Source organism: Filicampus tigris, chromosome 2, assembly GCF_054856515.1.
Source record: "Filicampus tigris isolate MCC_2025a chromosome 2, RoL_Ftig_1.0, whole genome shotgun sequence".
Taxonomy (NCBI): domain Eukaryota; kingdom Metazoa; phylum Chordata; class Actinopteri; order Syngnathiformes; family Syngnathidae; genus Filicampus; species Filicampus tigris.
The window spans coordinates 7,271,258-7,286,070 of NC_141218.1; the positions used below are offsets into that span (position 1 = coordinate 7,271,258).

The following is a 14,813-nucleotide window of genomic DNA, read 5'->3' on the forward strand; positions in this document are numbered from 1 at the left end:
AAGTGGACGAACACGCTAAAAACGACGAGGGCGGACATCTCGAAGGTGGTTTTATTGTGAAGGTCCGAAGCGGACGTTGCGATTCCTGCTCCATTAGAAGACGGCTGGATGGGAGCGGGTGGAGGAGGGAGGAGGGAGGAGGGGGGAGCGGAGGGAGGAGGAGGGAGCGGAGCGGAGCGGAGGGAGGAGGAGGGAGCGGAGCGGAGCGGAGGGAGGAGGAGGGGGGGGGGGGGCGGACCGGGGCCTCTGACGCCACAACCAAATAACGGGACCGTAGGGCGGGCGTGTTCTATCTGGTCCGGCGTCGGACTTTTGACGGTGGAGCCGAGTGGTGAAAAGACGCAGTAGCGTGCTTAACAAAAACAAGAATAACAAAGCCAATCGGCACTGAAATGAAAGACTAAAAACGAAGAGCGAGCCAGACAAGGGAGAGCAAGTGGACGACGAGGCCACTCCGCAGGGGGACTTAAAAGTGAAGCCACGCAGGAGATTCTTTGTCCATAAAGGGTGAGTCACGTTGCAAAAGACCTCATATAGAACATAAATATTATTTTTATACACAACACAAACATTTTCTGCATTCATTACATTCATACGAGTCGGCTTCCTCCGCTGAAGTCCACACACCTGAAATGAAGCTAATTAAACATCGACAGCACCAAACCTTTTTTTTCCACAAGGTCTACGTACTTATTGGCGCGTTTTAAATCAACACGAGTACGTGGACTTGGTGTATTTTGCAGAGTCTGCTGGCTGACTTCAAATAGAGAGCGAGGTGGAACAAAAGTGTAGCATCAAGTAATGGCTTAGTCATGACAGCTGTAGCTTAGCTCGCTCCAGCTACGTTAGCGGGCCAACATTCAACTGGAGAATGAGGAAGGCTCGTGCAAATAGCACATATGCGTGGGCTGTGCCATTGTGACGTGTTTGGAGCGTGGACTTTTTTTTGGGGGGGGGGGGGGGGGGTGATGGGGATGATGCGGCCGTTACACTGAGTCGGCGCCGCCATGGCACGCACCGACTAGGCCTCAGGCATCAATAGTTCATATAGAAATCAATAATCAATATTGAACGAGAAAAAAATCCTTTAGTAACAGTCACTTGAGTCTGAGGATATGCAACGCATTAGGAAAAAAAAAAACACATCCAAATTGCCTTATTTATCCTCACTTTATGTGGTTTGAATGAAAAAAAAAATCCCAATATGATTCGTGTAATAATACGGCAGTAAATCTGCCTGTTTACTTCAACGACTAAACACCAGAGGATAGCCGTTTTATTTTTTTCATATGGCATTTATTTTGCATGAATGCTTATGGATGTCAGATGTTTTACATTGAGGAAAGGGTGTCTATTTGATGAGAGGCATTTCTTCAGGTGGACTCACTGATTATTCCGTGCAGGGCATATTGGGTTGTAGGTAGGGTTGGAGGATATGGGCTAAAAAGATATCTCCCTTAAAAAAAAAAAACTGGAACGATAATTTTATGATAGTCGACAAAAAATACTGTAAATCTGCACTTGCATCACAGAACAATTTAAACACCAGCAACAACAATTTAAATTGCTTCATACATCTACAAAACATTGCACAATGATATTCTACGGCAGTATTTAATGATGAAGGAATTCAAATTATGTTGAGGTCAAAAGGGCAAAATTCTACTATTTCCACTTACTACAGCAGTCAGATTGAAAAAAAAAATTTTTTTTAATTTGATATATGGTGCTCTCTGCCACATATGTCACCCTGGAATATGTGGACGGTTCTTAACACATGCATACTACATGCGTGATATACTGTAATTGCAAATGTCACTATGATGCAGAGTACGATCGTGTAAGAACAAAATATTAAGTGAATATCGACAATCCGGTAAACTTTTGGTGGCGGAACAGAAGTGTCGGCGAATTGTTGTTCACGGCGACCGTTTTCAGGTTTTTTTTTATGTTCGTTTTTTTTTTTACCGACGCTGTCTTGTCAAACCCAAATCATTTCCAAGATAGGCCACGTGGACTTATTTTTTGCTGTGAAATTACTCGCTAAAACGTGAGAGTCCTCCATTTCTCCATTATCTCAATTTGAAACAATGCCGTCTTCCGCTTGGCTGGGGCCATCGAGTCACGTGACTGTATACTGCTCGCTGATTCGCCGAATGTGGGCTTTCATCACTTCCTAGTTTGCAGCCAATCAATGGACCCGGTCATTTTTTTTTCTTGGGGAGCGTTAATACTCGATAATGTAAAATTGCATATCGTGACAGCAACTTTGACGATAATAATGATTACATTATATTTCTCCCAGCAATAGGTATAAACCACTATTTCAGGGCAAACTACCAAGAGCATTATTTTAAGTAAGGCATTTATTTTGGAGGAGGCTTGAGTATGTTAACGAGTCAGCGACTGACATATTTTTCCTAAGGGGCAAGCAAATGATGTTTCTGAGCTGAGGTATTTCCTTAAGTGAACATGCAGATTATTTAGGGCCGGGTGTCTACTTGAGTGATGAACCGATGTATCCCTTGTGGGAATGTTTTGAAGACGCCGTGTTCAAAAGCGTGTGGCTCCACAGCAGACATGGCGGATGCAGAGCTGGACTTCCAGACGGGCGACGCCGGCGCGTCGGCCACCTACCCCATGCAGTGCTCGGCCCTGCGCAAGAACGGCCACGTTGTGCTTAAAGGCCGCCCCTGCAAGATCATGGAGATGTCCACCTCCAAGACGGGCAAGCACGGCCACGCCAAGGTTGGTGACCGCGCCTCGCGCCCGATCTAGTATTCGCCATTCAAAGCTAAACCTGAGTTTTGCTCGCTTCCGCAGGTCCACCTGGTTGGCATCGATATCTTCTCTGGGAAGAAATACGAAGATATCTGCCCTTCCACCCACAACATGGACGTCCCCAACATCAAGAGAGTGGACTACCAAGTGAGACTTTGCAAACAGCGCTAGTCGCCAGACCCCAAATTTGCACAAACCTCCCTTTCTTCTCTCCTAGCTGATCGGGATCCAAGATGGCTACCTGTCCCTGCTCCAGGACAGCGGGGAGGTGAGAGAGGACCTTAAGATCCCAGAGGGCGACCTGGGCAAAGAGATCGAGAGCAAAAACGAAGCCGGGGAAGAGATCCTGGTCAGTATTTAGCAAGGTTAATGAAATGTAAATGAAAACTGACGGAAACAAAACAAACTTGAATTGAAAAAAAATGTGTTAACAAAATGAAAACAAAAATGCTTTTTAAAAAAAAAAAAAAAAAACTAACTTCAACTACATCTTAATTTTATGGTACCTACTAAAATTCACCGTAATTATACTGAAATTGTATTTTGTTGTCACCTTTGTCAGTTTATATCATACATGAGATTTCAGGGTTCATTTTAAATGTATTTATTTTGATATTGCCGTACGACCGTACAAAAGAAGGAAGCTCACACAGTCGTTGGACAATTGTAGTTCATTTTACTTAATTACATAATACTTAGTGACCTTTTTTTTTTTTTTTTTTTTAAATCTTGCGCTCGACAAGTACTTGTAAAAAACATTTTCAAAAAAACAAACAAACCTGATCTAAAAACGAATTAAGACTAACTGACGTTAAAAACTAAATGATGAAAAATCCCAAACTATTATAACCTTGGTTATTTACTCAACTGCAGAAAGTGCTGGCTGTTTATTTGTAGGAAAATAGTAGTTGTATGACAGACTTGCACCCACTTAAGTTACTCCAGTTTGCACTTACTCTACTAAAGCCTTAGTTCAACCAGATAGAAGGCATTATTATATGAAGTAAGGCTTTTATTTTGAAGGAGGGCCTTTAATTGTGCTTGTGTCACTGCACCCGTTCCCTGAGCGGGAGAAAAAGATGGCGCGTATTTGAAATGAGGCCTTTCTAAATATAGGACAATGGCGATTAATTAAGGCACGGCAGGGGATGCCATTTGAGAAAACGCAAAAACATTTTCCTCAAGGCCAAGGGTATTTATATACTAAGCTACAGTGTGATTGAAGTAGGGCTTTTATTTCGGAGGATAGCCGTGTTTTTGTGAGGGGAGAAAAAGGAGGGGGTTCTTCAAATTGGGGCATGACGTCAATTACAGCGGAGGCCAATATTTACAAAAACACAGTTCTCGAACGACAACGCCTGTTGTTTTGGGCAGGTTGCCCCCATGGAAACGTCTATTTGAGGCGAGGCGTTGACTTTTGTTTCAGGTGACCGTTCTCAATGCAATGGATGAGGAAGCTGCCATCGGCATCAAAGCTTTGGGGAAATAAGCGGCAGCAAGGTAAACGCAGTGCATACGTACTAGCTCCACTTTGCATTTTAGTCATGTCTTTATTTGAGGCATGGCGTCAGAAAAACTCGCCTTTATTTTCCTTCTGGTTTCTGACTGTTCTTTCCCTTATCTCGCTTTTCATCTCTTCTTCTTGCCACTGTGTTACAGGGGCTGCCGGACCTTGGGGGGGAAATGGAGGAAATGTTGCTATCCTCCTTTCGTTCTTTCTTTTTCATAGCTCTCCCTCTCTCTATACTTCAGAGCACGGGTTTCTAATGTTTATTATTGTTGTATATTATCAGCATTTGGGGTGAAATGTCCTCTATCCACTAAAACACAAAAACAGTTTGGGGAAGGCAGAGTTCAAAGTGGCGTTAATGCTACTCTATTTTTATTTGACTGTATTTTTTACTTGTTCCCCTGTTTTTTGCCAAAGGGCTTCATTGCAAAAATAATGGAGGCTTGCAGTACATTTGGGTTGCCTCATTTTAAGTGCGGCCATATTCAGTTCCTGCCCGTGTTTATTTTCCAAACGCTCATCACAGGAAGTCCAATTAAAACGGAGGTTATCAACAAGTCCATTTGTTGTAATTGAGTGTTGATTCGACTCCTTTACCGGAGCACAATGGTCATTGCAAATGTAGTGCCGAAATTTTTGGTTGTTATGAAAATATGTATACCAATATATTTATAGATAGATTAAAGGCATTGGGGGGGGGGGGATTAAAGTGGAAGTCAACCCCAAAAAATTATTTACAATAATATGTTCTATACGCCTCCGCTAGTCTAAACACGGCATTCTGATTAATATTGCATTTGGGGAATATGAGTTGAAAAACTGTCAAAAACAATGCATTGCTCAATAGTGAATCACGGAACTAACTACAAACTCATGGGCTTGCTCAACATTTTATTAAGCAGCGTACAGCAAAATCTCTAATTGGAATTTTTTTCATCACATAAACTGTACATAAACTTCAAATCAAGAAAACAAGGGGCGGTGGGCGCAGAATCCAACACTCATCCCACGGGAGAAATCACGCGCGACCGACATGTCAAAAACGAGAGCAGGAACTCCAAATGTCGGGACGAGGTGTGGAAGATCCCGGACCTGGAACGAGTCACTTGGCATGGTGGTAAAACCTCTGACCGCTCTGGGCGTGGGGCAGGAAGCCGTGACGCGGCGCGGCCTGCGGCGAGCTCTGGAATGCGGCCTGGGCGACAACAGAGAGGGGCGTGTCGTGTCACCAGTAAGTCAAGCGGACGGCTCGATGCGGGGGCGGCGGGAGGGGGGGAGTTTACCTTTGCCGTGGGAATCTGGACGGACATGGACGGCGTGGGCAGCAAGCCTTGAGCCGACGGATGCATGGCGGGCGGATGCATGGGCCTCAGGGCGCCCTGCAGAAACAAGCGCAAACGGCGGGTTAGTCGGGCCACCGTTACTGGCGGCAAAAAAAGCAGCTAGGCTACGTACCGCGTCGGTAAAGCCCGACTGCTGATTGGCGTGTTCCAGCTGCTTCTGGAGTGGGATGCCGGCACCCGGGATGTAGCCTGACACGAAACAGTAAGTCACAGCAACAACTCAGCCCATCATACAACATCATACTTTTTTGTTTGTGGAAAAAAAAAAAAAAAAAAAACTCTAGCCCACAGATAATTCAAAAAACTAAAATTAAACATGACAAAACATCTAAAATCACATTTTCTGGGGGCGTTTAATAAATGTCATAGTTAAGTTTTATCCATAATATGCATTTGGTAAAGTATATATAAAATGTGTTAATTGATATATTGACAGGGCTCTTAAGTGAAAAAATATTTTTAAAAAGTCAAATTAGATCCTGAAATCATTAGTAACTTCTCTTGAGACCAGGGATGGGCAACTTGAATGCTGAAGGCAACTGCAATTTTTCATCGGTGCTACAGGGGGCGGCACATTGGACTGGATTTTTCCAGTTTTCTTGCATAAAAATTGCCATTCGAAGACAGCACAAAACTGCTGAACAGCAAACCAAGTCACTTTGTGTATTTTTTTTCCCCAAAATCAACTCACTCAAAATTTTCATATTATGGCACAGTTTTTCCTGCATATCATTACAAACCCGCAAAAAAAATATTAGCCCTACTCTCGGTGTAGTATAGAGCAGTATAAAACTTGGTGTAAGTGCAACTGAGACATGTCTGCCATATAGCGGTGATATTACAACTTATAACTATAGTCGACTCCGGCATACTCATGATTCAGCACTCATGGATTGGCTTTTTTTTTCTTTCTGTATTTTTTTGTGTATTTTGGGTATATTTCCCCAGTTTTTCAGGATTTTAGAAAACAATTTATGTTTATCAGTGTTTGTTAAGGAATTGTTTTGGTTTGTATTTTTTTTAAATATTTTTTGCGTGAAAATTCGTCAAGGGGTCACTTAGAATATTTATTTGTATTTTCTGGGGTTGGTTAATAAATGTGATGTATTATTAATTATTTATTATCAGGTAGTTTGCTAATTGAAATTAAGAGGAGAATTCCGTTTAGTGAACCAAATTATGTAAGAAATGTACATTAGTTCTCAAACACCACCTAAGATTACCATGACAACATTTTTTCCATTAGCCTAAATGTAATAAACAATATTTAGTAAAACAATACAGCAATAATCAAAGACATTTGTGTAATTACAAAATACATAAATGAATAAATTGACAAAATTAGCAATAGTTACATTTGCTTTTGTGGGGGTGGTTAATGTCATGCATTGTCATTTTAAACTATTTGAAAAATCGACTTCGCGTCTTCGGGCAAACGTAAGTTAAGAATACTTTTGTGTGTGCCAGTCAAATATTTCCGGAAACTGACCAGGCTGGGAGGTGAAGTGACCGTGGACCGGGTAGGCAGGTTGCTGGTGGGGCAGATACTGCATGGCCTGAAATGCAGACGCTCCTGAAGGGACGAGAACGGAAAGCCACACGTTGGCAAATACTGCCGCCGCATAGCATTACGCACCGCGTGCGCGGCCTTACCTCGGATCTGTGAGCCGCTGGCGAAGCTGACCGGCACGGACGGTCCGGGAGCGTAGGTGGCGGGATGCTGGGCCTGCGCCACCCCGTAGGACTCGTGGACCCCCTGGGCCCCGCTGAACTGGCCGTGCTCCGCCGAACCCGAACTAAACGCCGGCGTCTGATAGTGACGTGTCTATTAAAAGAAAGGACCATCAGGTTCAAAATCCTTCCCTACTTGCTATATGCAACCAGTCGGCCATTTTGCACTGCTATTATGGGTTAGACCAATGTGACGCATCTTAAAATGGAGTGACCAACCGATTCTCACAAGGCAATCAAATGTAATTCAATCTTATTTTTCCCCTTCAAGGGAATTGCTCAATCTTCAGTATGAGACAAATTCATGACTTGGATTAATTTTGTAAACAGTTTTGCCACACTTTCTTAGGCCACGGTTACACTCAACAAACCAGCCCAAAATCGATTGAGTTGGCAAACTATACTGGCATGCTTTTATTTTGAAGGCCTGACTTTTGACAGGATGTTTAGCCGATGTTTCCAAGCTGATCGGCTTTGCACTGGCAAATTTTAATCGGAGGTGGCTTAAAGTGTCCTTAAATGTACTTTTGATGCTGATTTTGAAAATGTCTTTACCTTTTTTCCAGCACATCAGGTTTTTGAGAAATTTTCATTTTGTTTTTAAGTTTGATCTATAAAAGCTTGCGCAAACGGATTTTACCATGTGTTGTAATTTATAGCAAAGACGTTACAGAAAAAAAAATCCACCTGTTGCTGAACCCAACCTTAAATTCATAAATATTACTGTATTATATATATTGCTATTATATTACATTATTAGGGTGACTGCTGCTAGATCCATATTGTTCCTGTAAAATAATTACTATTATTCTCCATAATGAATCCCATTTTTGAAGGTCTAAACATGACCAAAAACTCACCCAAATAAACAACGGCAGATTTGGAATCAGCGCAAAACAATTCCTCTGGAAATATTTACTTGCATCGCTGATTTGAAAATCTGTTGTTATTGTCGCCTGTTGAAGCCTTTTTACACAACACAACAGGAACTTCTCATGGCAGCCATTTGATAAAGAAAGCGATATAAAAATACATTTTCTAGTGATTAGGCAATAGGAAATGTTGAACGATTCATTCCCTCATCACAAGAGGAGAGGAGCCAAGTTACTGAATGGAGGCGGGTTGACTGTCTGGAAATTTGTAAAAAAAAAAAAAAAAACACTGGCAACTACTTACAGGAAGAACAGCGCTCTGGAAAAGCTGCTTGCTCCGATCTCCGAGCAGCGCGCCGGGTCGACTGTGGCTGACAGGACTGCCTGATGGACGAGATGGGCAATTTTGGAAACTGAACTGAAAGATCACGTATCACATTCAAGCATAAATCATCACATGTATTTGTCGTAACGTGTTCCAGGGTATCCCAAGTGTGACTCACCCTGAATGTTGAGGAGGTGCTGGCCCGCGTGCATGGGAAGACTGGCCTGGTAGCTGGCCGACGTCAACGTGGTGATGTCGCTGAAAGGACAGGAAGTGAGCAAACGGCGCGCCAGCAAATGAGGGTGCACGTCGGGCATCAGGTAAGCGGCGCCCCACCTCTGCTCCTTGCGCCGTCTTTTCTCCTCTTCGTGGAGGACTTTCTTGAGTTGTAAGAAGAGCTGATGTTTCTCCTCTTGGAGCCCCTGAAGCTTTTCGCCCATCTTCATCACCTGAAGCGAGGGTGCCAAATCAATCCATTAGCAAACGCAGCCGCAACTATTTGGATCGTGGAAAAGTCCTTTCGGGATCTTGTTTAACGTAAAATTGTCCAAATCCTCGGCGTTTCAGCCACTCAACAATATATCAAACGTTTCTTATTTATTGTATTAAATAACACTGGTCAACATTTTTTTTTTTTTTACAACTTTTTTTTAAAATCAGAAAAGCAAGTAAACCGTTCTAGATTTTTTTTGCGCTGATTCCGAATCTGCCCTTGTTTTTTGTCGAGCACATCAAGTTTTCATAATACTACTGCTAATAATAACAAGTTGGGCTGGAAAGAAATATCGTATCACGATATATCGTGATACTTTTTATTCCGATGCCAAGTATTGATATATTGATGAAGTATCAATACTTTCGATACCTTATATTATGTTATGTTTTGCACGTTCTATAACATAGTTTTGGAACATTTGAGGAAAGTTGAGCTTTGTGAATGGAGTTTTATTTATTGCACTCATGTGTATCAGGAACAGTTACTGGAACAGTTTACGCACTTTTCAGTCGTGACACTTGAATAAATGTCAAATGGCACTTAAGTTAAAACTTTGGAAACACATGCCTTAGTTTTTTTTTAATATATATTTTTATAATGATGTGTCGCAATGCGTATCGGATTGCAACCCAAGTATCGGGATCCGTATCGGTCTGGGACAAAAGTGTATCGGCCCAGCCCTAATAAGAATAATCAAATATGTAATCTCGTAATATTTATTAATTAAGGGTCAGGTTCAGCGACAGGTGGATTTTTTTTTCCCGAAAGGTCATGGCTAAATTGCAACACATGGTAAAATCCATATAGCGCAGGCTTTTTATAGGTCAAATTTAAAAACAAAAAATAAAAAGATCTCAAAAACCTCTGATTCGATGGTAAAAAGAAAAGACATTTTTTCAAATCAGCGTCAAAAATACATTTAGAGAAACAAAGTTGTAGTATGATTAAAATTTGCTCTTGGCCAGTGTAATTGGTATTTTACTTTTTTAAATCACTTATTTTATTCAAGAATTGGTTGATTAGGTATGGTCCAATTAATTATAATGCTAATGAAAATACTGTTTTATTATCAAATTAAAATATGATACACTTGATTGCTGTTTCATTTATTCTAATTTGTATTAATTTTCATGATACAAACCTGTTCCTTGGTTTCCTCCAAGGACATTCTCTCCTCGATCTCCTTAGTCCTCTTCCTCTCCTCCTCCTCCTTCATCTTCTGCTCCATCATCTTATCAACTTCCTCCTCCTCTGAACAAAAACAAGAATAAAAAGAAAAAAAAAAGAACGTCCACAAAGTCACGTCAGTGTTGTGTGTGCTGCCGAAGGAAAGCGGGCAGGGGGCGGGCGCGGTCTGACCTTGTCGCTTGCGCTCTCGCTCCCTCATGATGTGCTTGTGGAGGGCTCGGGCCATCGCGTTGGACAGCTTGGGTCTCTCCAGCAGGGCAGGCATGGTGACGGGCAGTGGAGGGGCCAGCTAAAAAGCAGCAGCACATCTTCATGGATTTTTTTGTTCTTTCTTCATTTATCACAATAGAAACTTGAATTTTAAAATTGTCTTTGGCGGGATGAATGAATTATTTACCGGTAATCCTTTTTTTTTTTCAATTTACCCAATGCATTTTTGATCAAGAGTAAATATAGTGGCAGCATATATGTTAGTTCTGGATACATGTTTTTAGAGCGGTTATTTTATTACAGTACATATTTCCTTTTGTAGTCTATAGTACTGTTACCATTGTACAAGAACATTTCAATATGAGTATAGTTGAAGGTTGTTATTTCTTTAGTATAACTACATTTTTAATACTGTGGCATCTAACATTTTTTCCAAAAACAGTTTTACTCACATTTTTTTGTTTTATTCCTCTAAATATAATATAATGTAGCCTAATGTTAATTTTACAAAAAATATTTACAAACTTTTTGTAATTGTTTTTAAAATTTTTGAATACAATTTACAAAGTATATATAGTTGCAGATTAACAGCCTATACTTCTTAACTTTATCGTACATGGTTTGTTTACTGTCATTTCATTTCATCCTTAATTTGTTTTTTTTACTCCTATCAAATAAATTCGAGTGACATGAGAGGCGCCCAAAATATGTAGGATTATTATTACTGATAATTACTGTTACTGTAAAATTAGCTTGTGGTTAGTAGTTTTGGGAAGGCCTACAGGCCAGACCAGCAAGCTGCTTGCTTAGCCATGGATTTGCAAAGGAAGATCCAGTTACATATGTATATTTGTAATAATGCATTAATGCGCAAAAGCGACTGGAATTGGGCATTTAAAAACGAGTGCACCAAGCGTTTTTTAATCTCGCGCCACCTTCCCAAATGCAATAAAATGGAAGCAGTTAGCTTGACGTAGCTAACTAGCTAGCGGGGATCGTAAAAAAAAAAAAAAATCCAAAACACTTACTTTTGACGTCGTGCGTGTCCTTGAACGTGAGGTCAGTTGAACTGATAACTATATGCCACTCTTAACTTAAAGCTTAGATTTTAGACAAAAGACGGCAAAATTTCACCCTTGCTATAAACAGAGCAGTGATGCTGATGGCAAAGACGGACTTCTGGTGTCCGATGCATTCTGGGAAATAAAGTTTTCTTCAGGCATCGTTTTCTCTCGCGAGACTGGTGTTTGTGAAAGATTGCATGATCAGATTCATATGCAGTAATAACGGTAGACTTGCTACATAGCATTATTTTTTTAAACGCTGCTATGTTTTTTTTTTTATGGTTAAATGCCTCCCATACGTGAACAAGCCACACATAAAAGTCCTACTTTAAAAAAATTATTAATTTACAATGTTAGGCATTCATAGTAAAGGCAATCCTTATGGAATGAAGACAGGAGACACAAATAACCTTTTCATCACATTTTATCATTTTATGCTCACGAGTGGAGAGAAAGCGCCAGTAATGCAGCTCTAGAGTTCTTTTTTAAAAAAAGAAAGAAAAAAATTGCACTCAGCTTCACAATACGGTAAATAAAGCCATCTAAAATTAACAATAACCACAATGAATCATAGTCAACATAATAGTTCCATAGCAGTTGGGAGATAAGAAATGAAGGCCGATAGATACAACGTGAGACTGACTAATGGAGGAGATGAAGGGGAGAAGGGTGGTGAAAGTGCATCTGACGCCTTTTGCTCTGTGAACTCCAAGCTGCTGAGCTAGATTAAATATTTCCAATGGATGGATGTACGGGTCACGGGAAGGCGGAGGGGAAGTGACAGAACGGGGATCACATTTCCCTTTGGCTGCTCCCGTACACGCTCTCATCGCTGTAGGCAATGTAGAGGAAAAAATCCTCTTCATGGTGCTCCTAAAGTGACAAAAATAGAAAGTGAGACATAAATAAATCACAGTGGCGTCTAGAATCGGAAACGGAGTGAGCGATGAGCTCACCTGGTACAACAGTCCCATGGTGGCCGAGGTCGGTGGAATGACGTTGTTTACAAAGAAGAAGAGCGCATCCTCGGCTCGCAAGTGGATTCGTTTTCGGATGAGGAAATAAAACTGGCCCACTGGATTAAGAAAAAGAGAACAAAAATTGTAGTGTATGTTTTTTATTTTCTCGTGTGATAGGTAAACATTTAATTATGTTACCAATTGGTAGAACCTTAAATATGTTAAGTCACCTGTCAGGTCGGAGGGGACGAGATACTTCTTCTTGTCCAGATCACCTATTCTGGCTTTGGGAGCTTTCTCCACAATAACCTGGAAAACACACATTTTTATTAAAATGAATGAAGGAATGAATCATGAATGTGCATTTATTCATTTTTTAAAATACTTGTATAATATTTTTAGAATCGATTATTATAATGATTATTCCATCAATCTAATTTGATACAATTTTATATTGCATTAAAGAAGGCATGAATGTTAAACCATTTTTCTCTATTTATTGTTTATTAACCAATTATTGTTGTTTATTTCATATTCTTTCGTGATAAAAAATGAAATAATAAAATATCACACGAGAGGGATTAATGTTGTACTCAGCAACCTTTTTGAAACTGATTCTGTTACTGGTGTGGTTATTGTTTTCCAAAGTAAAAGCAGATATTTGCAAATGTCTTGTTTTGTTTAAACATAAAATATAAGTCTGTTTTCATGAATGACTACAAAAAAATAATGAATATTTACTGTTGAGAGGCCGACAGAGGATTTGGACAATTTTAAGTTAAAAAAATGTCTCTAGACGATTACTCGAAAATCTAATAATTGTCGATTATTAAGGTAGTCGATTAGTTGTCGCTGAAGTGATGAATTTTGACAGCTCTACTACAAAATGTTTAATTTTCTCTTTCCATCGATCCATCCATTATCTATACCGCTTATTAGGGTCCTATCCCAGCTGTCTTCGGGCAGTAGGCGGGGATACCCTGAATTGGTTGCCAGCCAATCGCAAGGCACACAGAGACAAACAAACATCCGCACTCACAATCACACCTAGGGGCAATTTAGAGTGTCCAATCAACTTACCATGCATGTTTTTGGAATGTGGGAGGAAACCGGAGTACCCGGAGAAAACCCACGCAGGCACGGGGAGAACATGCAAACTCCACACAGGGAGGCCGGGGCCGGGATCGAACCCACGACCTCTGAACTGTGAGGCGGACGTGCTAACCAGTCGACCGCTCGTTATTGTACTCAATTTTACCAATCGTTTAATTTAATAAGCAAACTTATTTTTTTTATTATGTAAAATTGTTTTGTTTGAATTGTTATATAATTGATGTTGTTTTTAATTGTATGAATTTATTTCCAATTAATTAAACGAGTTTAATTGTTTTCACATTTACAACAAATTAATGACGCAATCACTAGCAGAGCTAACTAAATAAATCCGTTAGAATTAAGCCAATTTCGCAAGTAGTGTCGCTCCCAAATGCGGAAGCTTTTTACTACGACGTTGTAGTGAAAGCTAGCGGCCTGTTGCTGCCCAACGAGGCGGCGTTCTCGCCAACACCCCCACCACTGCGACATTTGATGTCATTTTCAATACATTTGTGGAACGTTTGCGATTAAATCCACACATTCGTCCAACAGAGTCGTGTTGAAATAGCTCAAGATAGCCAGGCTCATAGCCGCTAACGTTAGCAGACTACTTACGGGAACCCTGTCCGGGTACTTCTTCCGAATCTTCTCGCCTTCGGACCGCCTTTTCTCAAAGGGGTGCTCTTCTTTGTACTGGAACTTCATCGTTACGAGGGATGACAGACGACGAGTCGGTCGGTCGCTCGTTCCGGGATCGGGCTCGGGTTCGGGGGAAAGAAATTGCTGACAAACCGACCACGACAACAACAAACGATGCAAAAGTGGCTAGCTATGGCGCGCGGAGGGATATACAATAACAACGTGACGTAAGGGGGCTACATACACGTACAAATCACATCGACGTATGATGGGAATTCGGCGGGTATATTACATTACAACAATCTCTTTGCTGAATGGCGACACAGCTCAAAGTCGAGTGTGAGAGTGTGTGTTATTTTGTGGGAGAGGTAGGTGGGGGACTACTTTATTTTGATCATACGCCGCGGCCTGACCACGTAGGAACAGTGGTGATTCGGCCGCTGCCCTTGTCATATGACACTGCGGTTTGGCTGACTTCCGCTTTAAACTTGAAGCATTACGGTGAAGCGCCGCTTTCAAAATCTAAAGCGATCAGCAATCAGAATGATTTTGTGCCATTGTGATTATTACCCTTCTGCCAGTTAACAGACTAGGATGTCC

General features: G+C 41.0%; 3 protein-coding genes across 6 annotated transcripts; 1 reads left to right on the forward strand and 2 right to left on the reverse strand.

Moving 5' to 3' along the window:
- The first annotated feature begins 224 nt into the window (after positions 1 to 224).
- Positions 225 to 4,853, forward strand: LOC147151132 (eukaryotic translation initiation factor 5A-1). 3 transcript variants are annotated; one of them, XM_086012562.1, is made up of 6 exons: positions 225 to 507; positions 2,545 to 2,748; positions 2,824 to 2,928; positions 2,999 to 3,130; positions 4,208 to 4,281; positions 4,441 to 4,853. In XM_086012562.1, the coding sequence occupies exons 2-5, from the start codon at positions 2,581 to 2,583 to the stop codon at positions 4,268 to 4,270; spliced, it is 468 nt and encodes a 155-aa protein (XP_085868688.1). In that variant the 5' UTR covers positions 225 to 507; positions 2,545 to 2,580; the 3' UTR covers positions 4,271 to 4,281; positions 4,441 to 4,853. The 3 variants fall into 3 exon arrangements, with proteins under 3 accessions (XP_085868688.1, XP_085868696.1, XP_085868679.1); XM_086012570.1 differs by having other exon boundaries at positions 226 to 507; positions 2,579 to 2,748; XM_086012553.1 differs by having other exon boundaries at positions 227 to 507; positions 2,576 to 2,748.
- A 316-nt stretch (positions 4,854 to 5,169) lies between these two features.
- Positions 5,170 to 11,659, reverse strand: gps2 (G protein pathway suppressor 2). Of its 2 annotated transcripts, XM_086012493.1 has the most exons (11): positions 11,485 to 11,657; positions 10,418 to 10,535; positions 10,200 to 10,309; positions 8,899 to 9,011; positions 8,741 to 8,820; positions 8,542 to 8,621; positions 7,288 to 7,459; positions 7,124 to 7,207; positions 5,747 to 5,823; positions 5,575 to 5,670; positions 5,170 to 5,486 (listed from the first exon to the last, which is right to left on the reverse strand). In XM_086012493.1, the coding sequence occupies exons 2-11, from the start codon at positions 10,509 to 10,511 to the stop codon at positions 5,394 to 5,396; spliced, it is 999 nt and encodes a 332-aa protein (XP_085868619.1). In that variant the 5' UTR covers positions 10,512 to 10,535; positions 11,485 to 11,657; the 3' UTR covers positions 5,170 to 5,393. The 2 variants fall into 2 exon arrangements, with proteins under 2 accessions (XP_085868619.1, XP_085868611.1); XM_086012485.1 differs by having other exon boundaries at positions 10,200 to 10,535; positions 11,485 to 11,659.
- Positions 11,660 to 11,926: 267 nt separating this feature from the next.
- gabarapb (GABA(A) receptor-associated protein b) lies at positions 11,927 to 14,520 on the reverse strand. Its single transcript, XM_086012585.1, has 4 exons — positions 14,190 to 14,520; positions 12,710 to 12,788; positions 12,477 to 12,595; positions 11,927 to 12,393 (listed from the first exon to the last, which is right to left on the reverse strand). The coding sequence occupies exons 1-4, from the start codon at positions 14,277 to 14,279 to the stop codon at positions 12,313 to 12,315; spliced, it is 369 nt and encodes a 122-aa protein (XP_085868711.1). The 5' UTR covers positions 14,280 to 14,520; the 3' UTR covers positions 11,927 to 12,312.
- Positions 14,521 to 14,813: the final 293 nt, after the last annotated feature.